At 45.7% G+C, this 25,043-nt stretch overlaps 1 protein-coding gene and 1 pseudogene across 1 annotated transcript in view; both read left to right on the plus strand.

The window, feature by feature from the left end:
• The window catches only part of LOC121534324 (collagen alpha-2(IV) chain-like), a 30,906-nt gene extending 17,109 nt beyond the window's left edge, over positions 1-13,797 (plus strand). The window contains exons 2-5 of the mRNA XM_045218799.1: positions 6,111-6,415; positions 7,116-7,190; positions 13,246-13,346; positions 13,738-13,797. Coding sequence (XP_045074734.1) covers positions 6,136-6,415; positions 7,116-7,190; positions 13,246-13,346; positions 13,738-13,797 — 516 coding nt within the window. The 5' untranslated portion in view covers positions 6,111-6,135. The remainder of the gene's footprint in view (positions 1-6,110; positions 6,416-7,115; positions 7,191-13,245; positions 13,347-13,737) is intronic.
• A 4,660-nt stretch (positions 13,798-18,457) lies between these two features.
• Positions 18,458-21,568, plus strand: LOC123481310 (annotated as a pseudogene).
• The last annotated feature ends 3,475 nt before the right edge of the window (positions 21,569-25,043 follow it).

Below are 25,043 nucleotides of genomic sequence, written 5' to 3' on the forward strand. Positions count from 1 at the left end.
CATTAAGAAGGAAAAGAAATTCCACAAATTAACTTTTAAGAAGGCACACCTGTTAATTGAAATGCATTCCAGGTGACTACCTCATGAAGCTGGTTGAGAGAATGCCAAGAGTGGCAAAGCCATTTTGAGCCTGTAATCCACAATTGCTGATGCTCCAGATACTCAACTAGTCTCAAGAAGGCTCAAGGTTTTATTGCTTCTTTAATCAGCACAACAGTTTTCAGCTGTGCTAACATAATTGTAAAACTATCATCTTGGATTAGCAAACACAACGTGCAATTGGAACTGTCACGAACCGGCTCAAAGTTCGTAACAAAAGGGAGACAACGTGGAGACAAGGAATACCAAAATATATATTTATTAACTAAAATAAACTAAGTACAATTAACAATGGTGTGTGTAGTCAGTAATCAGTAGTGTAAGTGAGTGTTTGCATGCATAAATGTAATAATGCAAGGTGTTGAAAGGTGCCAAAGCAAACATCCAAAAAGCCACAAAAATACCACAATCACAATCACAATCACAATCACAATCACAATCACAATCACAATCACAACCAAAATCAATAAAGGTGTCTGCATGGAGAGAGTCTCCCCAATGAATGTGGAAGAGGTCCATTTATCCTGGGACGCACCCAAGCCCAGGTGTTTCCCATGTAGCTGACGACCCTCCCAACTCCGCCCACCGGCATCCTAATAAGGAAACAAGAGCAAAGAGAGAGAATACGGCAGACAGAGTGGGAGGGGCGTCACAGAACCCAGGACTGATGGTTGCTGATAATGGGCCTCTGTACGCCTACGTAGATGTTCCATTAAAAATCTGCCGTTTCCTGCTACAATAGCCATTTACAACATTAAACAACGTCTACCCTGTATTTCTGATCAATTTGATGTTATTTTAATGGACAAAAAAATTGCTTTTCTTTCGGAAACAATGACCCCAAACTTTTGAACGGTAGTGTGTATATATATATATATATATATATATATATATATATATATATATATATATATATATATATATATATATATATAAAAAATGGGTGTATAGACGGTATGGACAGTATGTGAATAGGAAAGGTGTGTACAGCAGTAGTTACAGTATATAGGATGAGCCATGACTAGGATACAGCATATACACTGAGTGTATAAAACATTATGAATACCTTATTAATATTGAGTTGTGCCCACTTTTGCCCTCAGAACAGCCTCAATTCATTGGGGCATGGACTCTACAAGGTGTTGAAAGCGTTCCACAGGGATGCTGGCCCATGTTGACTCCAATGCTTCCCACAGTTGTGTCAAGTTGGCTGGATGTCCCTTTGGGTGGTGGACCATTCTTTATACACACGGGAAACTGTTGAGCGTGAAAAACCCAGCAGCGTTGCAGTTCTTGACACACTCAAACCGGTGCCCCTGGCACCTACTTCCATACACCATTCAAAGGCACCCTCTGAATGGCACACATACACAATCCATGTCTCAATTGTCTCAAGGCTTAAAAATCCTTCTTTAACCTGTCTCCTCCCCTCCATCTACACTGATTTAAGGGATCATAGCTTTCACCTGGATTCGCCTGGTCATGGAAAGAGCAAGTGTTCATAATGTTTTGTATACTCAGTGTACATATAAAGTGGGTAAAACAGTATGTAAACATTATTAAAGTGGCCAATGTTCAATGACTCAATGGTTCAGGGCAGGGCAGGGTGCTGGGCATGGTGGTGCCTGTTTAACAGTCTGATGGCCTGGAGATAGAAGCTGTTCATCAGTCTCTCGGTCCCAGCTTTGACACACTTGTACTGTCTCCGTCTTCTAGATGGTAGCGGGGTGAAATGGCCGTGGCTCGTTTGGAGCAACTTCGAAATTTGATGTTTGGAAAAAACGTGGATAAATGTCAGAATCTCAAGGCAAATTGGTAAAACCGTGAGATCTTGTTGAGATCAAAGCTGAATCAATGTCTGCAAGATTACATAATGATAGTATTCTACATAACAAAACCAAATATAATAGCCTAGTATAAAGTTGCTGCAAGACCAAAAATACCACCTAATTTCTTATGAGATTTTAGGATGATTGTGCGAACACTCGCAGTATTCTCTCATGCAGCCAAAACTCAACTGCGTGCGGCACTAGGAAGAATATGTGCTTTAATTGAAACTAAACACAGGTACGCTACGGTTTGTTAAAACCATCTGCTTTCAAATGTGATCACTGTACATAATTCAAAACAACACTGTGTAACTCAAGAAGAACATACATGCATTTCCCCATCAAACTGATTGAGAACAAATGGTTGGCATGCAGATGCTGCATGGACATTTCACTGGTAAAACTTGGAAGAATTATCATTCCCGATTGACAGTGAAAAATGTGAAGGGAGGGTGACCACAACAATGTGTGTGTAAAGTAGAGAGAGGTAAAGAAACATGTGCAGAACGTGATTAGGACCTTCAGCTGTGGGGAAGAGGCTTCCAGGGGGAGGGACAGGGGCAGGGCGGGACGGTTACCTACAGATGTATTTTCCATCAGGCTTGTGTTGCTCATCATCACTATTCAGTCACTTCAGATAAAGTTGTTACCTCATCTGCCTCACATCTCCCTAGCAGTTTAGCTACACCCCCCCTCTCTCTGTGTGTGTCTCTCTTCCTCACTCTCAGTCTCTCTCTTTATCTGTGCTCCAGTTTTTTTCTCTCTCTCTCTCTCTCTCTCTCTCTCTCTCTCTCTCTCTCTCTCTCTCTCTCTCTCTCTCTCTCTCTCTCTCTCTCTCTCTCTCTCTCTCTCTCTCTCTCTCTCTCTCTCTCTCTCTCTCTCTCTCTCTCTCTCTCTCTGCTTCAGTTCCTTTGTCTCTTGAGGAAGTAGCAGCTCTTATCTCTAGCTCCACAGTACCTCGTCTTCTCCAGGGCTCCAGACAGGTAAGGGACTGTCGCTCTGCTCGTGGCTGGGATCGGGTGCTCTGAGCTGGGTAAGGTGGGCTGGGATAGGGTGTTCTGAGCTGGGGTAAGGTGGGCTGGGATAGGGTGTTCTGAGCTGGTATTTAAATGATATAATACTGAATTGGGAGTTTCATTATTGGAATTTTATTGGAATTGAGAGGAATTGAATTATCTCAGAATTCAAAAACTGACCTGGATTTTTAATTGAATTAAATGGAATTTACAGGGAGAGGGAATAAAATCAGAATTGAATTTCTGGAATTAACCCCAACCCTGCTAAAGTGTAGGGAGAAGAAGGGAGCTTTTTTTCAGTCTTTACCTAATCCTAACTCTGTTTTGGGTGCCTAATGTTCCTAATGTTTGGTGGCGCTGTTAGATGCAGACACACATCAGTGCCTGAAATGACAGAGTGGCAAACTGTACTTCACCAGTGAATATGATAGCTAACCAAACCATGAGCAGGACATATCATGATTGTGAAGTGTGCTGGGCAGCTGACTGTTGTTCTGTCTGGTCTCCGGGCTGGTCTGATCCAGTCCTGGTGCTGCCAATCAAAGTAGAAGTGCTGATCTAGGATAATTTTTGCCTTTTAGATTTTAATGAATAAGATTATATGGACAGGGAAATGTGCCCCCGCACATTGACTCTGTACCGGTACACCCTGTATATAGCCTCGCTACTGTTATTTTACTGCTGCTCTTTAATTATTTGTTATTTTTCTTTTTTGCTTATATCTCTTTTTTACTTAACACTTATTTTTGTTAATTGCATTGTTGGTTAAGGGCTTGTAAGTAAGCATTTCACTGTAAGGTCTATACACCTGTTGTATTCAGCGCATGTGACAAATACAATTAGATTGGACCTGATCCTAGATCAGCACTCCTACACTGAGACACTTGATACATACGGCCCCTGGTCCTAGCATTCCCCTGGTCCTAGCATTCCCCTGGTCCTAGCATTCCCCTGGTCCTAGCATTCCCCTGGTCCTAGCATTCCCCTGGTCCTAGCATTTCCCTGGTCCTGCATTCCCCTGGTCCTAGCATTCCCCTGGTCCTAGCATTTCCCCTGGTCCTAGCATTCTGGGCCTGTATTCATAAAGCTTTGTGTGTGTGTGTGTGTGTGTGTGTGTGTGTGTGTGTGTGTGTGTGTGTGTGTGTGTGTGTGTGTGTGTGTGTGTGTGTGTGTGTGTGTGTGTGTGTGTGTGTGTGTGTGTGTGTGTGTGTGTGTGTGAGAGAGAGAGAGCGTTAGAGGTAGAGGTGATATCAGGGCCTGTATTCATAAAGCGTCTCAGAGTACTGATCTAACATCGGTTTTGACTGTTAGGTCGTGATGAATAAGTTTGCATGGACAGATCCTAGATCAGCACTCCTACTGGGAGACGCTTTGTGGAAACGGGCCCAGGTCCCTTCTGTCCATGTAATCAGATTTTTTATGATCTGAAAAGGCAAAACTGATTCTAGATCAGTACTCCTACTCTTGAGGCGCTGTACTACCACGGCTGACCCTGTAAAACAACCCATTACTGCACCTATCCGGTGTATGTTACAATAGAACATAGGGAATATAGGGGGCCATTTGGGACACTAGGTGTATGTGACAGTAGAACATAGGGAATATAGGGGGCCATTTGGGACACTAGATGTATGTGACAATATAATAATAATAATAATAATATGCCATTTAGCAGACGCTTTTATCCAAAGCGACTTACAGTCATGCGTGCATAGATTTTTGTGTATGGGTGGTCCCGGGGATCGAACCCACTACCTTGGCGTTACAAGCGCCGTGCTCTACCAGCTGAGCTACAGAGGACCACAGAACATAGGGAATATAGGGGGCCATTTGGGACACTAGATGTATGTGACAATAGAACATAGGGAATATAGGGGGCCATTTGGGACACTAGATGTATGTGACAATAGAACACAGGGAATATAGGGGGCCATTTGGGACACACCCATAGATAGAGAGGAGTTTTATAACCTCAGCATTTCCTTATGACGTGTAGATCGTTATAAAATATGTTCTCAAGACTGACCTGGTTACTGTTAGTAAAGATTAAACAGATTGTTTTATGGTACAAGGTTAGAATGAATCATGAGGTTCGAATTTGTATTTATTTATTGAACCTGGATTGAACCAGAAAGTCCCATTGATGTCAGAAGACCTCTTTCCCAAGGGAGACCTGGTTAAGAAGGGCAGCTCAGTGAAAACATAGATCAATGATGTTTAGACGATGTGATGTAGTATAGCTGATTCCAGATGACATACTGTACTGTGTTTGCCTATGACTGACTACAGTGTCTCAAACACCATCTGATTGGTCCATAATATGGCTTTTGAAACAGTATTTAGTATTGTCAACTGATGTATCATTGTGGAGTGACGCTTAAAAGTGTTCTAACTAACTTAAACTCTTGATCATTTAAATAGTACATTGCAAATCAATTGCTTTTGAACATAGACCAAGGTTATGGCTTTTCTGCAAGACGAGTGTTACGTTCTGGTGATGATAACTATATGTCCCCTTTAAGGACGGAGCGCCCTTATCTGGTTCTGGTTATGTGCTAGGTACATCATGTTATGTTTGCTTAAGGTTTAGTAATAATGCTGTCATAAATTACGCTCACTGGGAGAATCTCAATTCCATACTCCTTGCGACGCCTCCTTCTCAAACCCCATTGGAGGAGAAAGAGGCTAGGAGAGAGGAGAGATGACTGAGCTCCTGAGTGGCGCAGTGGTCTAAGGCACTGCATCGCAGTGCTAACTGTGCCACTAGAGATCCTGGTTTGAATCCAGGCTCTGTCGCAGCTGGCCGCGACCGGGAGACTCATGGGCGGCGCACAAGTTGTCCAGGGTAGGGGAGGGAATGGCTGGCAGGGATGTAGCTCAGTTGATAGAGCATGGTGTTTGCAACGCCAGGGTTGTGGGTTCGATTCCCACGGGGGGCCAGTATAAAAAAAAATAAAAAATGTATTCACTAACTGTAAGTCGCTCTGGATAAGAGCGTCTGCTAAATGACTAAAACATTGAGATTCTGCCACTGTGTTTGTGCTCACTATCTCCTACTCCCACTCTCTTCTCTGTCTCTGCTCCCTTTCTCTCTCTCTCGCTCTCTCTTTCAAACGGTTCCGCATGGAATTATTCCGTTGTCCTAACCTGGATATCTTCAACCTAGGGCGGCGCTCCCCTACCCCGACAGTATGGAGAAGGGTCAGCAGTATAGAAATCAGTATGGATCCCCCCAGGACATCCCAGCTCCCTCCTACCCCGGCCCCCCAGCAGCCTACGGCTTCCAGGGAGGGGACAGGGGTGCAGCCTACCCCGCTCAGCCTGGCTTCCAGGGAGGTGACAGGGGAGCAGCCTACCTCACTCAGCCTGGCTTCCAGGGAGGTGACAGGGGAGCAGCCTACCTCACTCAGCCTGGCTTCCAGGGAGGTGACAGGGGAGCAGCCTACCCCACTCAGCCTGGCTTCCAGGGAGGTGAGAGACCAGATCTACACTGATACTCTTAGGGACAGTTTAAGATTCTCCATTGAGCATGCTTTTCAGACCAGGACTAGGTTTAATCTGTGTTCAGGAAACCAGCCCTTACTCTTTAAGTAAATTAAAATGTTACTGGACAGCAACTCCCTTCAACAGTGTTTTCATTAAGCGTTTTGGAAGTATGTGTCATGATAGCCATAGATGTCATGAACATCATTGTTAAGTGCTGGCCAACCACTCTGTATCCCTGGGTTTGTGTCCCCATTACGCTGGCCAACCACTCTGTATCCCTGGGTTTGTGTTCCAATAAGGCTGGCCAACCACTCTGTATCCCTGGGTTTGTGTTCCCATAACGCTGGCCAACCACTCTGTATCCCTGGGTTTGTGTTCCCATAACGCTGGCCAACCACTCTGTATCCCTGGGTTTGTGTTCCAATAAGGCTGGCCAACCACTCTGTAGCCCTGGGTTTGTGTTCCCATAACGCTGGCCAACCACTCTGTATCCCTGGGTTTGTGTTCCCATAATGCTGGCCAAAAACTCTGTATCCCTGGGTTTGTGTTCCCATAACGCTGGTCAACCACTCTGTATCCCTGGGTTTGTGTTCCAATAAGGCTGGCCAACCACTCTGTATCCCTGGGTTTGAGGTAAATGACACAGTGTATTGATGTATTTATTTATTTATCCCTTATTTATCAGGTCCCCAACCCAGCATGTACCCACCACCTCCCCAGTACAGCATGGGCATGGCACAACCTACAAATGCCCCCGGCGGTGAGTCACACACACACACACACACACACACACACAGTGACGTGATTATGTAATCAAAATAGCTGTTATAGCTGTTATCAATAATTTTTCTACATTCTTAATATAGCAAAAGTAATTTGTCTGATGATTAGGGGTTACAGCTCCTTCCGACCAGCAGACCGTAGACACAATGTTGTGGAGGCAGAGTCACAGTTTCGACGGCTAGCTAGCTAGCGAGTTAGTGAGTGAAGTAAATGAAGCTGCCAGATGCACACAGTGTTGAGTAGTGCAGAGAGAGCAAACAGAAAATGAAGGAAAGCACTGAAAGTTAAGTCTCGCTTGTTAGACTGCCTTCAGAAAGTATTCATACCCCTTGACTTAGTCCACATTTTGTTGTGTTACAACTTGAATTCAAAATCAATGAAATATATATTTTTCTCACGCATCTACACACAATACTCCATAATGACAAAGTGAAAACATGTTTTTAGACATTTTTGCAAATGTATTGAAAATGAAATACAGAAATATTTTATTTACATAAGTATTCACACCCTTGAGTCAATACATGTTAGAATCATCTTTGGCAGCGATTACAGCTGTGTGTCTTTCTGGGTAAGTCTCTAAGAGCTTTGCTCACCTGAATTTTGCAATTTCTGCCCATTATTCTTTTAGAAATGCTTAAAAATGAAATACAGAAATATCTCATTTACATAAGTATTCACACCCCTTTGCTATGATACTCCAAATTGAGCTCAGGTGTATCCAATTTCATTTGATCATCCTTGAGATGTCACTACAACATGTTTGGAGTCCACCTGTGGCCAATTCAATTGTTTGGACATGATTTAGAAGAAACACACCTGTCTATATAATGTAATAAAGTTGACAGTGCATGTCAGAGCAGAAACCATACCATGAAGTCCAAGGAACTGTCCGTAGATCTCCGTGATAGAATTGTGATGAGGCGTACAGTATATCTGGGGAAGGGTATAAAACCCTTTCTAGTATGTTGAAAGTTTCCAAGAGTGGTCTCCATCATTGAGAAATGTACATTTACATTTACATTTTAGTCATTTAGCAGACGCTCTTATCCAGAGCGACTTACAGTTAGTGAGTGCATACATTATTTTTTTACTTTTCATACTGCCCCCCCGTGGGAATCGAACCCACAACCCTGGCGTTGCAAACACCATGCTCTACCAACTGAGCTACATCCCTGCCGGCCATTCCCTCCCCTACCCTGGACGACGTTGGGCCAATTGTGCTCCGCCCCATGGGTTGAAAAAATTTAAAAAATAGAAAAAATATTGAAATACCCAGACTCTGCCTAGAGCTGGCCATCCGACCAAACTGAGCAGGCAAGAAGGATCTTGGTCAGGGAGGTGACCAAGAACCTAATGACCACTCTGACAGAACTATAGAGTTCTTTGGCTGAGATGGGAGAACCTGCCAAAAGGACAACAGTCTCTACAGCACCTCACCAATCTGGGCTTTATGGGAGAGTGGCCAGACGGAAGATACTCCCTGAGAAAAAGCCACATGACAGCACGCCTAGAGTTTGCAAAAGGCACGGTAAAGACAGAGAGCATAAGGCAAAATATTATGTGGTCTGATGAAACAGAAATGTAACTCTTTGGCCTGAATGCAAAGCACTATGTCTGGAGAAAAACCAAGCACCGCTCATCACCCATCTAACACCATCCCTACCGTGAAGCATGGTGGTGGCAGCATAATGCTATGGGGATGCTTTTCAGCAGAAGGGACTGGGAGACTGGTAAGGATAGATAGAGGGAACAATGAATGGAGCCAAATACAGGCAAATCCTTGAGGAGAACCTGCTTCAGAGTGCAAATGATCTTAGACTGGGGTGATGATTTACATTCCAACAGGACAAAGACCCCAAGCATACAGCCAAAGCAATGCTGGAATGGCTTCAGAACAAGAATGTGAACGTCCTTGAGTGGCCCAGCCAAAGCCCAGACTTGAATCCCATTGAAAATCTGTGGAAAACTTGAAGATTGCTGTTCACCGCCGCTCTCCATCTAACTTAACAGAGCTTGAGAAAATCTGCAAGAAAGAATGGGAAAAAATCCCCTAATCCAGATGTGCAAAGCTGATACAGACATACCCAAGACGACTCAACGATGTAATCGCCGCCAAAGGTGCTTCTAGAAATTGTTGACCCATGGGTGTGAACACTTATGTAAATGAGATATTTCTGTATTTCATTTTCGATAGATTTGCTAAAATTTATAAAAATATGTTTCACTAGATCATTATGGAGTGCAGAAAATATATATTTTGAGTTCAGGCTGTAACACAACAAAATGTGGAATAAGTGAAGGGGTATGAATACTTCCTGAAGGTAGCTGTAACAGCTTGCTATCATTGCAAAGACAACCACTCACCTGATACTTGCCACTTTAAGGACGCAGAACGTCACTTTTGCAAAAAGCGATGCCATATCGCAGGAGCGTGCCGCCAGAGGTCCAGGGAGAATAGTCACCCATTCCAGACTACTAAAAGACAGTCAGGGCCCGAGCCCACCAAGTCGCAGAAACCCACTCCCCTTTATCTGAGGAAGAAGAGGAGGAGGAGGTAGAGGACGCAGGCTATGTAATGGTGGTTCAAGAGAAACCCCAAGCCCCCTGTGGACTACATTGGAGTTGGATAACTGCCCAGTCGTGTTCGAGGTGGACACAGGGGCTTCCCATACTGTTTCGGGAGAACATGCTTTTGCTGACCTAAAAGCCAAAGCACTTCAGTTGAAACTAAGCCCTTGGCTATAGTGATGAAGTCATACACAGGAGAGCGCATTCCGGTGTAGGGGTGCAGTGTGCGTCAACGTCCAGTACAAAGGTCAAACTACACGACTGAAGATGTCAGTGGTCCAATGTCAGGGTCCCAATCTACTGGGAAGACATTGGATGGCAGTGTTACAACTGGACTGGCGAGGGATGTTCAAAACAATCATGAAGGTCTCAGACAGTGAGTTGTCCAGCACACTAAACGCAGATCTCTTCAAAGACGAACTTGGAAAATTAAAAAAGAGACTGAAGTGCAAATTCAGGTGGAGCAATCCGTTTGACCACGCTTCTGCAAAAGCCCACCAAGTGCAGTTCGCACTACAACAGAAGGTCGAGGCAGAGCTGGACAGGCTCCAAACCACTGGAATACTCTAACCAATATCTTACTCTGAGTGGGCTGCCCCCCATTCTCCCAGTAATGAAGCCTGATGGAAATATCAGGATTTGTGGAGATTACAAGCTAACCGCCAATGTAGCTTCCAGGCTGGAGCAGTACCCACTGCCAAGGATAGAGAAGCTATTCACAAAGCTATTTGGTGGGACATGCTTTTCCAAGATGGACATGTCTCACGCATACCAGCAGTTGGTGCTGGCTGAAGAATCCCGCAAAGTGGTTAGAATAACCACCCACAAGGGGCTGTTTCAGTACACATACCATCCGTTTGGAGTCTCCTCTGCCTGTGGAATCTGTCAAAGAACAATGGAGAATTTGTTAACGGGCACACTGCTGTATACATGGATGATATCCTTATCACCGGTGTCATGGAGGAAGACCACCAAAAAAAAACTTGAAAGAGTGCTGTCAAGACTGGAGAGCGCAGGGCTTCGCCTGAATAAATCAAAGTGTGTTTTCCTGGCCTCCGAAGTGGAGTTCTTGGGGCACAAAGTCACCGCCAACGGGCTTCAACCCCTGGACAAACAAAGAGCAATCAAAGAGGCCCCAGAACCCAAGGATGTGAGTGAGCTATGGGCCTACCTTACGTAGTTAAACTACCACGGCCACTTGCTTCCTGACCTGGCCTCTGTCCTAGCCCCACTGCAAGAAACATTACCAGTATGCGCATGGACACCACATCGACATCCAAACTGACCATAAGACCCTCATGTTAGCTCAATACCAATATGAGTTGCTGTAGAGACCGGACACCTCCATTGCCAACGCTGATGGTCTCAGCAGGCTGCCACTCCCAGACATGCCCAAAGACCCCAAATGTCCCCCTGGGCTGGTGTGCTTGCTGAAACGGCCCCAAACAGCTCCAATAGACCATCGCCAACTGAAGAAATGGACTGTAAGAGACCCTCTTCTCTCCAAAGTCAGCCACTTTGTCCAGGAGCAATGGCATGTCCGCTGTCGTACGGAGGAGTTGCAGACTTATTTTAAAAAGGAGAAACGAACTCTCGGCGGAGGACGGAAATCCTGCTTTAGGGCCTTCGAGTAGTGGTTCCACCACAAGGACGTCAGACTTTACTGGAAGAACTCCACGAGTCGCACCCCAGGAGTATCCAGAATGCCACAGCAAGAGTGCACATGTAGTGGCCGGGATTGGACAAAGCGGTGGAAGAGCAGGTGCAGTCACGTGCTACTTGCCAGCAGGTACGAAATGCTCCAGCACAAGCTCCCATCAGCCCTTGGGAGTGGCCTGGAAAACCCTGCACTCGCATTCACATTGACTATGAAGGGCCTTTCCTTCGGGAGATGTTCTTGTTGGCTGTGGATGCTCACTCAAAATGGCTTGAAGTTTTCCCAGTCTGCACTGCAAACTCAGCAACAACAACTGAGCATCTCAGGGACTCATGGTCTTCCCCATACTGTCGTATCAGACAATACAGCCATCTTTATGTGTAGCAGCCGATGGTTTTCGCCACATCACCTCCGAATGACTTAGTGGAGAGAGCAGTCCAAACAATGAAAAGAGACCTGGAAAAAAGCAACAGGAGGCACACTGAAAACCAGAGTTTCCTGATTCCTGGCAGCCTACCGCTTTACACCACTGAGATGATGTTTGGCCACCTTGTTCGGACCAGGTGTCAGCACAAGAGTTCTCTGCCCCATTCCTACCAGAACTGGTTAGTTCCCCCTTTGACTCTGATTAGTTAAAAATATATTCCCCCTGGTTTTGCGTTCCTTTGGGCTTAGTTAAGTATGTTCGGACTAAGGGAGGAGGGATGTGGTAACATTTTACATTTTTACATTTTAGTCATTTAGCAGACGCTCTTATCCAGTTAGTGAGTGCATTTTTATTTTTTATTTTCATACTGGCCCCCCGTAACCTGAGTTATGGGTTAGTTCTATAGGGAGTTGCTGATGTGGACGTAAGGGAGTCAATGCTGTAAAACAGGAAATTAAAGAAGTTCAGATTTACCTTCAGAGGGAGTCAATGAGCCTAGCTTTGAGTCTGGTCAAGTTTATAGTAGGCTTCATCAATGTTTATTTTTTAGTATTATCTTTAATAATAGCCAGTGCCTACTCAGCCACTGACCTCACCGCACGTCACACACGTCACACGTGTGTAGAGTTTAAAAAACTGTTTATTTTGGGGGGTTGTGTAGTAGCAGTTCTATCAAGTATTACTATAGTATTACTCCATCCTAAGGGGTTCTATATGGTCCAGTCCTGTCCAGTCCTATCCGGTCCTATCTGGTTCTGGCCAGTATTCCCTCCCTCCTTCCATCTGCAGTAAACCAGGTGGTGGTTCTGTCCTGTTCTATCTGGTTCTGGCCAGTTCTATCTGGTTCTAACCAGTATTCTCCTCCCTCTGCAGTAACCCAGGTGGTGGTTCTGTCCTGTTCTATCTGGTCCTGACCAGTTCTATCTGGTTCTAACCAGTATTATCCTCCCTCTGCAGTAACCCAGGTGGTGGTTCTGTCCTGTTCTATCTGGTTCTGGCCAGTTCTATCTGGTTCTAACAAGTATTCTCCTCCCTCTGCAGTAACCCAGGTGGTGGTTCTGTCCTGTTCTATCTGGTTCTGACCAGTTCTATCTGGTTCTAACCAGTATTCTCCTCCCTCTGCAGTAACCCAGGTGGTGGTTCTGTCCTGTTCTATCTGGTTCTGGCCAGTTCTATCTGGTTCTAACCAGTATTATCCTCCCTCTGCAGAAACCCAGGTGGTGGTTCTGTCCTGTTCTATCTGGTTCTGACCAGTTCTATCTGGTTCTAACCATTATTCTCCTCCCTCTGCAGTAACACAGGTGGTGGTTCTGTCCTGTTCTATCTGGTTCTGACCAGTTCTATCTGGTTCTAACCAGTATTCTCCTCCCTCTGCAGTAACCCAGATGGTGGTGATGCAGCAGCAGCTGCCTAGAGACGTGCCCAGCCAGATGACGTATCCCCAGTGTCAGGTCCAGGTTCTGACAGAGACCACATACGTGCCGGGTGTCTCGCCCTGGCTCATCTGTGGAGCCCTCTTCCTATTCTTGTGAGTTGACACACACACATGGGCAGACACACACATGCACATTGACGCACACACACACTCACACACACACACACAGTATTTTTAGCTTTTTTCTCTCACACACACTTGCATACAGATTGATACACATGCCGAATATTCTCTCTCTCTCTCTCTCTCTCTCTCTCTCTCTCTCTCTCTCTCTCTCTCCTCTCTCTCTCTCTCTCTCTCTCTCTCTCTCTCTCTCTCTCTCTCTCTCTCTCTCTCTCTCTCTCTCTCTCTCTCTCTCTCTCTCTCTCTCTCTCTCTCTGTCCTCTAGGTGCATGATATGCTCTTGCATTCCGTTCTGTGTTGACTCCTGTAAGGACGTAGAACACCGCTGCCCCAACTGCAAGACAGTGATCCACGTCTACAGACGCATGTGAACAGACCTGGACCAGACACCTGCAACAAACTGATCACACATCCACAACTAGCCCAACCTCGGCCCACAGACACTTCTGCCACAAAGTGATCCTTACCTATAGGAATCTATTCCAGTAGATCCTCTTAGGGAAACTGCTAAACCAGTTGAATGCACCAGGATTTAAAAGACAGTGGGCTTCTGTCTGTTGCTGAAATGACTACTGCACTACCAGCTTTTCATCTACGTCTACTGTGAATGTGAATGTGTGACAGGGTGTTATTATAGTCAACATTGACTATATCAAAAAAATTCAATTTTTGGTCTTAATTTTAAGGTTAGGGTTAGGCATTATGGTTAACAGTGTTGTTAAGGTTAGGGTTAGGCATTATGGTTAGCAGTGTGGTTAAGGTTAGGGTTAGGCATTATGGTTAGCAGTGTGGTTAAGGTTAGGGTTAAAAATCTGATTTGATGACTTTGTAGCTGTGCCAGCTAGTGACCACTCTGCAGAACTGCCTCCAGGGCAAGATTCATGACAATAAATGCCAGCCTGCCCCTAATTAGGGGGAAGAGGTTAAATAATAGACAGCCATACAAATATACAGTACAAAGACCACGTCTAGTGGGTTTTTATAGTGATTGTAATGAAGTTTTTCAATTAAATGGATTTAAACAAAAAGTATTGTTCTTTGCAGTGAATAACGGTAAAGTTTGTTGATTGGTTGTTTGCTTTAATGATTGATGAATGACTTTGACTTTTGAGATGATAATGGTCATAACTCCCGAGTGGCGCAGTGGTCTAAGGCACTGCATCGCAGTGGTAGCTGTGCCACTAGAGATCCTGGTTCAAATCCAGGCTCTGTCGTAGCCGGCCGCGACCGGGAGACCAATGGGGCGGCGCACAATTGGCCCAGTGTCGTCCAGGGTAGGGGAGGGAATGGCCGGCAGGGATGTAGCTCAGTTGGTAGAGCATGGCGCTTGCAACGCCAGGGTTGTGGGTTCGATTCCCACGGGGGGCCAGTATGGAAAAAATAAAATAAAACAAATAATAATAATGTATGCACTCACTAACTGTAAGTCGCTCTGGATAAGAGCGTCTGGTAAATGTAATTGTATTTATTTTAGAAACACACACTCACACATTCCACATGGTGGTGCTATTTCACATGAACCACACCACCTCCAAACCACCTTTAGTGGTGTTAATGATGTAAGTGGATTGGACTAGGCTGATCTGGGCCTGTATTCAAAACTGATCCTAGATCATCGGTGCTTTTTGGAATACGGGCCTTGATCTATATGGTGCTGAGAGGTTCTCTAGCTGTGGTCCTCTGTAGCTCAATTGGTAGAGCATGGCGCTTGTAACGCCAGGGTAGTGGGTTCGATCCCCGGGACCACCCATACGTAAAAATGTATGCACACATGACTGTAAGTCGCTTTGGATAAAAGCATCCGCTAAATGGCATATTATTATTATTACTGGAGAGAGAGAGAGAGACAGAGAAAGAGAGAAGGAAGAAGCAGAGAGAGAGAGAGAGAGAGAGAGAGAGAGGGATGGATGGCGAGAAATAGATATATATAGAGAGAGAGGGCGAGAGTATTGTATATGGACAAATAAATCACTTCCTGTATTAACTGTTTACAAGTTACTTTAACATCTGAAAACTGCAACATGTTATAAATTAACATAAGTTCCCCAAAACCATCCAATCAGCCAATCACTAGTAAGTAAGTGGTTAAGGAGAGGTCAGAGAGGAGAGGATGACCTCAGAATGACCCACAATGACCTTTGACCTAGAGTAATGTCAAAGCTATTTAGCCCCTCTACACATGCACACCTACTGTACTGTCTGTGTGTACTGGCGTGAGCTCAACCAAAACCTCAACCTCCCAGCTTTACAAAAAAGACACAGGAGAAAGAGTGGATGAATGGAATGAAATGGAGGGAGAAAAGAAGGGATGGAGGGAGGGGGAAGGGAGGAGTACGGGATGTCCTGTACTTCGCAAACCGCAGGGTAATGACGAGGTAATCACCAAGCCAACACTTTATAGACATTATTCTCCCTCTCTCCCTCCCTCTCTCCCTCTCTCCCGCCCTCTCTCCCTCTCCATCTGTAGCCTAGTGGGCCAGTCTGGATAGTTTTTTCTTCTTCTGCAGAATGACCATTATTTGGCTAATAATGGGTGCTTGAAGGGAAAAAAAGGCCAGGTGTGGGGGCCCAGAGGAACAAAATGGGCCGGTGTGTTAGAAATACCTGGGACAATTTGTGGTCCGTCACTGGCCCCATTCATTCAGGTCATCATGTTGTTACCAGGCAAGTTGACACATTATTAGACACACTAATCTGCACTGCTGACGCGTGTGTGTGTGCGTGTGTGTGTGTGTGCGTGTGTGTGTCTGTGTGTGTGTCTGTGTGCTACTGGAGATGATGTCATGAACCTTCTATGTTTAGCCTCTATTACCGGCATCTATTAAGAACTCTACTGTCTATTCACTAAGACCACTGCTTTTACCTACTCTCTCAGTACAGTACAGGGTCTGGACTAATCAGTACAGTACAGGGTCTGGACTAATCAGTACAGTACAGGGTCTGGACTAATCAGTACAGTACAGGGTCTGGACTAATCAGTACAGTACAGGGGTCTGGACTAATCAGTACAGTACAGGGTCTGGACTAATCAGTACAGTACAGGGTCTGGACTAATCAGTACAGTACAGGGTCTGGACTAATCAGTACAGTACAGGGTCTGGACTAATCAGTACAGTACAGGGTCTGGACTAATCAGTACAGTACAGGGTCTGGACTAATCAGTACAGTACAGGGTCTGGACTAATCAGTACAGTACAGGGTCTGGACTAATCAGTACAGTACAGGGTCTGGACTAATCAGTACAGTACAGGGTCTGGACTAATCAGTACAGTACAGGGTCTGGACTAATCAGTACAGTACAGGGTCTGGACTAATCAGTACAGTACAGGGTCTGGACTAATCAGTACAGTACAGGGTCTGGACTAATCAGTACAGTACAGGGTCTGTCCTAATCAGTACAGTACAGGGTCTGGACTAATCAAGCTTCTCAGAGTAGGAGTGCAGATCTAGGATCAGATCCCCCCAGTCCATGTAATGTAATTCACACACACACACACACACACACACACACACACACACACACACACACACACACACACACACACACACACACACACACACACGTCACAGAGTGGGGATTACCCCCATGTCAGTATAAGGAGAAAGCAGCAGGCTGAGTCATGGCGTTTCACTGTTAAATAACATGTTGTCTCAGTCCCAAATGGCACCCCTATTCCTATGTAGTGTACTAGGGCCCATAGGGCTCTGGTTTAAAGTAGTGCACTACACAGGGAATAGGGTGCCGATTTGGGAATTAACCACTCACTAAACTAAGGAGACAGCGCTACGTGACCTGACATTCACCTGTGTTTAGGACTCCTCTATGGTCAGCATACCTGCTATAGCTGCCTTCTGGTTTTACCCTTTGATTGTATTCTTCTGAAGATGTTTCACATTGCGTTGAATATAGGTCTCTGTTTATAGGTCTCTGCTAAGAGGCTTTACCGTGCACCCATTCCCTATATAGTGTACTACCTTTGCTGTGCTTGGCCAGCCTGTGTTGTAACTTGTTCTTGAAACCTTCTGCCAGGAGGAGACAGAAGGCGGAAGAGGAAGAGAACGTGGGATGGATTATTCATCTATTCATATGGGATCGTAAACCGTTGATTAATTGATTGAATGTATTTGGGGGCGCAGGTAGCCTAGCAGTTAAGAGCGTTGGACCAGCAACCAAAGGGTTGTTGGTTCGAATCCCCGAGATTACTAGGTGAAAAAATCTGTCGATGTGCCCTTGAGCAAGTCACTTAACCCTAATTACTCCTGTAAATCGCTCTGGATAAGAGCGTCTGCTAAATGACTAACATGTAAAATGTAAATCATTAAATGCCGAAGGCTGCTGCAGTTGGAAGGAACCAACATTAAAGACCGGTCTGATTATATACTTTATTATTGCATTGTGAAAGTGATAGAAGTTGAGGAATCTCTGGATACTGAATTGATAGAAGTTGAGAAATCTCTGGATACTGAACTATTGACCTCTGTATGGAGGAAGACCAGAGCGGTGTTAATGCACTTCTGACAGTGGGTGAGCAGAGAGCAGTGCTTGCTTGGAAGTAGCATTGCAGCATCCCTGTGAGTGCCTCAAGCCAACAGCTGCAACCAAGTTGCTGTTTACATCCCCCGCAAATGTATAGAGAGAGAGAGAGAGAGAGAGAGAGAGAGAGAGAGAGAGAGAGAGAAAGGGAGAGAGAGAGAAAGACAGAGAGAACTTTTAGTCAGGTTTGTTATATTTGACTATGTGGAGGGAGTGAAGTCAAGCTTGCACCTGACACTTTTTTTGGAGTACTCATAGCGCGCTATAGGATTGCCAAAACAATGATGTGATATAACGTGATACCATTGGAAAATAACGGAAACGCACCAGAGAGATGCCGCCAGAGGGAGTGATTTTAACGGACCTAATAACCGCCACAGCTCGCGCCACCGGGGACCGGATGGAATACAAACGGAATAGTCTATGAGTAGAAGTGACTCACCTTTTATAAAGTCCGTTATTTATGGTGAGCGTACGATCCGCTTGTGCTACAGCACGTCAACACGTCAGATAACGGTCACCTTGTCCTCGCCTGTAAATGAAGAAGATCTTAAATTAGCCTGCTGAACAAACATCGTCAAACTAAAAAAGGACCCAAGATGAATTATGCGGTTTGGATACCGACTATGTGGGACTAGAGATGTGACTTCTCTCCTTTTTTGAAGTCATAAAAGTTATCAAGTAACCTAACGGAACACTCAACTAAGCTCTCAAGGTGAGTTCAGTTCACCATAATTGAAAATGGTTCAAATGAATATTTCAATGATTAATATACATAGTAAGTGTATGGATTATTGCTGTTTTTGGTGTCAAATGTAAAGACTGATAGCTTAATTACAACTTTTTAATAGCCCCTATCTGTAGCCCCGCCCCGCACCATGATACCTTTTTAACAAAAGAAAGCATTTTCTGTTGTCTTCCAATGTTGAACTGTGTGTGTGTGTGTGTGTGTGTGTGTATGTATACTTGTCACTCAGCCTGTGTTGTGAGAACCCAGCGTTACATTTATATAGGCCAACCCACTTGGCTGCTCGTTACTATGGGAACCGTGGCCCTGGCTGGCTCAGGCTGAGTGGGCTGCTGAGGGCTGTGCTGTGTGTGTGTGTGTGTGTACATGAGCTTCCAAGATGGAGAAAGGACATTACATAATAATTATATATTTGTGAAATGAAAGATGTACCAGGAACAGTTAGTTCCCTCTAGCAGGAACTCATTCAACAGTCTGTTATGCTCCTGTACTGAATAATACAATGACTAAACAAGTGATAGCAAGAGACAGGCCATTTTGGTGCTGTGTTCTGGACATGATTCAGTAACAACGTTCTCTCTCTCTCTCTCTCTCTCTCTCTCTCTCTCTCTCTCTCTCTCTCTCTCTCTCTCTCTCTCTCTCTCTCTCTCTCTCTCTCTCTCTCCCTCTCTCCCTCTCTCACTCTCTCTCAGATGGCCCTCAGTCCCGTCCTCCTCTTCCTCCTCTCTCTGATTGGCTGCGGCCACTCCCAGGATGACATCATCGACCCCGGCCTGGCCCCCTCCTCCTCTGGGGCTGCGGTGTGAACGTGGACCCCGTCTACCGGACGCTGTGTGACCTGGAGTCTGTGTGGGGGGTGGTGTTGGAGGCCGTGGCCTGTGGTGGAGCCATCACCTCCCTGGTCCTCTCCGTGGTTCTCCCAGCGCCGTCACTCCGTCCTGACCCAGATCGGGCGCTCCGGCCTGGGGCCTCTTCTCCTCCTGCTGGCCTCCTCCTAGCTCTCTTCACCCTGTCCCTGGCCTTCCTTGTGGGGGCGTACTGAGACCCTGTGTGTGGTCCGCCGGGTCCTCTGGGGCCCGCTGTTCGCCCTGTGCTTCTCCTGCCTCCTGGCCCAGGTGGTGCGGTTGAAGAGGCTGGTGTCTGGAAAGTCTAGCCCCAAAGGGAGCTCCCTGGCTGGGCTTGGCGTGATCCTGGCCCTGGTCCAGGGGATCATCTCTGGAGAGTGGCTGCTGCTGACAGTGGTGAGGGAGGGCCACGGGGCCTGCGACCACCCACCGTTAGACTTTGCCCTGGTTTGCAGCTACGCCCTGGGGCTGCTCCTGACCGCGCTGGGCCTCTCCCTGGCTGTGGTGCTGTGGAGGGGGACGGGGAGAGGACGAGGCAGAGGAGGGGAGCGACGGAGGGTGCGAGCGGCGTTAGAAGTGTAACGCCGTATGGCTCTTCCTGTCCTGCCTGGCGTCCCTGTTGCTATGGGTCTCCTGGCTTGTGCTCTATCTCTATGGCGACGCTGCGTTGAGGGGGGCGCGGTCGGGTGGCGGGGGAGGGCGGCGACCGGACTGGGATGAGCCGGTGTTGGCGGTTGCCTTGGTGGCACAAGGCTGGATCCTCCTGTTATTTCACGCTATCCCAGAAGCCCACCTGTGTCTGAGGGACCCGCCAGCCCCCAGCCAGCACGACTACTTTGATACCAGTCAGCCCCTGCAGCCCTGCTTCCAACAGGAGGTGCCATTACCTACACACACACTTACACACAGGCCCTACGCAGATAACCAGGCCTACTCTATCGAGGAGCACAGCGCAGGTATACTGTGTGTGTGTGTGTGTGTGTGTGTGTGTGTTGGTTGTGTGAAAGGCTATGTGTGGGTTTATGCAAATATTGTGTACATGCAAAAAGGTTTAAGTCTAAATAGAAGGATTGTCTACAGAAAAAAAAATAACTATTATTATTGTACAGTGAAACCTGGCTAGTAACACTCCCTTTATTTGTGTTTGCTCTCTCCTGGGTGGTGTCTCAGCACTGAGAGGTGGGTCGTACCATAACGGACACAGGGGATGCGTCTGGGATCCCCTTCAGAGGCCACATGTACCAGCCCACTGAGATGGCCCTGGTCATGAACGGAGGAACGGTCAGTGTCTCTTATTTCACACACACAAACGCACAAGCACCCATGTACATATTAAATTATTGGTTAGAGCCCTGAGTGCTGATTGGCTGAAAGCCGTGGTATATCAGACCGTATACCACGGGTATGACAAAACATTTATTTTTACTGCTCTAATTATGTTGGTAACCAGTTTATAATAGCAATAAGGAACCTCAGGGGGTTGTGATATATGGCCAATATACCACGACTAAGGGCTGTATCCAGGCACTCCACGTATGCGGTGCGTAAGAACAGCCCTTAGCCGTGGGTATATTGGCCATATACCACACCTCCTCGTACATTATTGCTTAATTATATTATCTTATATTATTACATATTACCTCAACTACCTCTTACCCCAGTACACTGACTCGGTACCAGTATTCCTTGTATATAGCCTGTATATAGCGTTGCTATTGTTTTTTATTGTGTTACTGTTTTCTTTTTATCTATTTGCAAATGTTCTTACTTTTTAACTGCATTGTTGGGAAAGGGCTTGTAAGTCAGGATTTCACGGTAAAGTTTACACTTGTTGTATTGGGCGCATGTGACAAATAATATTTTATTTTATTTTATTTGACACATACACACATATACACACACACTAACCACTTGTCTGTCTGTAACAGATGCCTTCTGCTCCGGTGAACTACACAGGGAGACAGCTGTGGTGAGAGGGGAACCTTGGAACCAGTCTCCACGGCAACACGGCATATTATGGTTCCGAATGCTCCGGAATGTTTCCAAATGTCACTCATAACCCCATCAATGCCTCTACCTCACCTCACCATTGTCTGTACAAAGCACTGCAACAAGCAAGTTACCCCCAGCCACAGATCTAGGATCAGCTCACCCTACCTTTTTATACACTTTGGTCATTGAGAGGCAAAGGGAAAAACTGATTTGAGATCAGTGCTCACAAGAAATGTCACTCCAGGTTTGACTGCACGAGATTCAGAGACGGGTAACAAAGACATTGCCTGCCCTTCCTAAGCCATGCAGACTGGAATATATCCCCAATGACGATGATGAACGTCAAGCTCGCTCAGTGAACAGTTATTGGTTGCGTCCCAAATGGCACCGGCTCTGGTCAAAAGTAGTGCACTACATAGGAATAGGGTTCCATTTGGGACAGATACTAATGTGTTGGAATATTTTTAGCTTTTCTGTTTTGTTGTTTAAAAAAAAAAAAGGGGGGGGCATATATGACACACCAGGTACAGGAGAACAGTGGGTCACGTCCCAAATGCAACCCTATTGCCTATAAAGTGCACTACTTTCGCCCAGAGCCCTATGTCCTGGTTCTGGTTAAAAGTAGTGCATTATATAAGGAATAGGGTTCCATTCGGGAGGCATTCAGTATTTATGTAAATTCCATCCATCCACCATGCTCACTAACCTCACCTGCCCACTCATGTTCTCTACAGACTGTGAGCTGTGTCTGAAATGGCACCCTATTTATTTAGTGCACTACTTTTGACCAGGGACCATAGGGTTCTGATCAAAAGTAGTGCACTATGTAGGGAATGGGGTGCTATTTGGGATGTAGCCCACGAGAGTTGCTCCTATCGATGATGATTATGACTATTTAGATATGTAGGGACACATAAACAGTGTATTTTCTAAGACTCTTAAGTTTTGTGTTTGGTCTACCAGAGTTGTTGTGATTAAGCACTTTATTAAGTTAATCTCTGCTGTCACTATTTGAGATATAACGTTTGTGTGGCATATTTCTATGATGAATGTTATGATGGTGAAATTGAATGTATTATTGGTGTCACAAACGAGGTACTCTATTTTTGGTGTGGTTCTATGATATCAGTAGTTTTGGTATGGGGTTGTTGTAACACATTTGGAGAGTTTTTAACAGGGAGTGCAATATCAGTATGATTATATGGCAGACTAGACAGTATATTAATTAATGGTACGATCTGTACCTCATACTGACATTATATATTTCAGAGACTTCTTCTTTGCTCTTTCTGTGTTTTACCTCCCAAAACTCCTTGTCCTTGATTGGACTAATCCGCTGCCTCTTAATCCCTATGGTGCTCTAACCTTGGACTAACCCATTTAGGGAAACTGATAGGGGGGATTGGTATTAGTGGCTTTAATGTGACCAGTCGTGTACTCCTGTATAAGGCTATTATATTATCATCCTATGTTGATACAGAGGAGGGCTTGGTTGGTTGTCTCCTAAACACAATTCTCACTCAAACTCAATGAAATAAAATATTGTCTATAGATTAAACTGTTTGGATCAACGCACTATTGAGGTGTCTGTAGAAGGCTTTGGAGCATGCAAATTTGAAGACGGAACCGTTTCTATATTAAACTGTTTGGAAGGTTTATTTTGCTTCTATCTAAAATGACAGGTTGTTTGCATTTTAACATGATATACCTTGCAGCGACCTTGTTGTCTTGGCAACAGTACGTAGCATTCAAAGTACAAAACAGAAAAGGTTCCAAACCTACATGTAGGCTTAGGGCTTCTATCTATCTTTGGTAAAAGCCACTGGCATGGTAAGTGACTGTCGTGAGCTGACAGTTCTAATAAGCTACAGGCTTAGCTACTCTAGCATCCTAAATGGCACCCTATTCCCTATGTAGTGCACTACTTTTGACCACAGCCCTATGGGCCCCTGGTCAAAAGTAGTGCACTATATAGGGAATAGGGTGCCATACGGGACGTAGCCATAGTAACAGCTAGGCTACAGCACCCTAACGCCCTCTGCTGTTGGTTGCAGAGTCTATTTCGGTTCCATGAAGCTAGAGATAAGTTTCAAGTTTCAAGTTTTAATGTCACAGGACAGTGAAATACCTTTCTTGCCCGGCTCTAACCTCAACAATGCAGTAATCAATAACAATGTAATACTGAGAATAACAAGGTAGAACAAAAACACACACAAAATAAGAAATAAGAAGAACATGATAAAGTAAGTAATCATAAATATTTGTATGAACATAACAAGATTCAACAACTGAGACATAAACTGAACAAGTTCCACAGACATGTGACTAACAGAAATGGAATAATGTGTCCCTGAACAAAGGGGGGGTCAAAATCAAAAGTAACAGTCAGTATCTGGTGTGGCCACCAGCTGCATTAAGTACTGCAGTGCATCTCCTCCTCATGGATACACTAGATTTGCCAGTTCTTGCTGTGAGATGTTACCCCACTCTTCCACCAAGGCACCTGCAAGTTCCCGGACATTTCTTAGGGGAATGGCCCAAGCCCTCACCCTCCGATCCAACAGGTCCCAGACGTGCTCAATGGGATTGAGATCCGGGCTCTTCGCCGGCTATGGTAGAACACTGACATTCCTGTCTTGCAGGAAATCACGCACAGAACGAGCAGTATGGCTGGTGGCATTGTCATGCTGGAGGGTCATGTCAGGATGAGCCTGCATGAAGGGTACCACATGAGGGAGGAGGATGTCTTCCCTGTAACGCACAGCTTTGAGATTGCCTGCAATGACAACAAGCTCAGTCCGATGATGCTGTGACACACCGCCCCAGACCATGACGGACCCTCCACCTCCAAATCGATCCCGCTCATTCCTTCGACGATAAACGCGAATCCGACCATCACCCCTGGTGAGACAAAACCGTGACTTGTCAGTAAAGAGCACTTTTTGCCAGTTCTGTCTGGTCCAGCGACAGTGGGTTTGTGCCCATAGGCGACGTTGTTGCCGGTGATGTCTGGTGAGGACCTGCCTGACAACAGGCTACAAGCCCTCAGTCCAGCCTCTCTCAGCCTATTGTGGGACAGTCTGAGCACTGATGGAGGGATTGTGCTTCCTGGTGTAACTCGGGCAGTTGTTGTTGCCATCCTGTACCTGTCCCACAGGTGTGATGTTTGGATGTACCGATCCTGTGCAGGTGTTGTTACACGTGGTCTGCCACTGCGAGGACGATCAGCTGTCCCTCCTGTCTTCCTGTAGCGCTGTCTTCGGCGTCTCACAGTACGGACATTGTAATTTATTGCCCTGGCCACATCTGCAATCCTCATGCCTCCTTGCAGCATGCCTAAGGCACGTTCACGCAGATGAGCAGGGACCCTGGGCATCTTTCTTTTGGTGTTTTTCAGAGTCAGTAGAAAGTCCTCTAGTGTCCTAAGTTTTCATAACTGTGACCTTAATTGCCTACCGTCTGTAAGCTGTTAGTGTCTTAACGACCGTTCCACAGGTG

The sequence above is a fragment of the Coregonus clupeaformis genome, unplaced genomic scaffold (assembly GCF_020615455.1).
Source record: "Coregonus clupeaformis isolate EN_2021a unplaced genomic scaffold, ASM2061545v1 scaf1810, whole genome shotgun sequence".
NCBI lineage: Eukaryota > Metazoa > Chordata > Actinopteri > Salmoniformes > Salmonidae > Coregonus > Coregonus clupeaformis.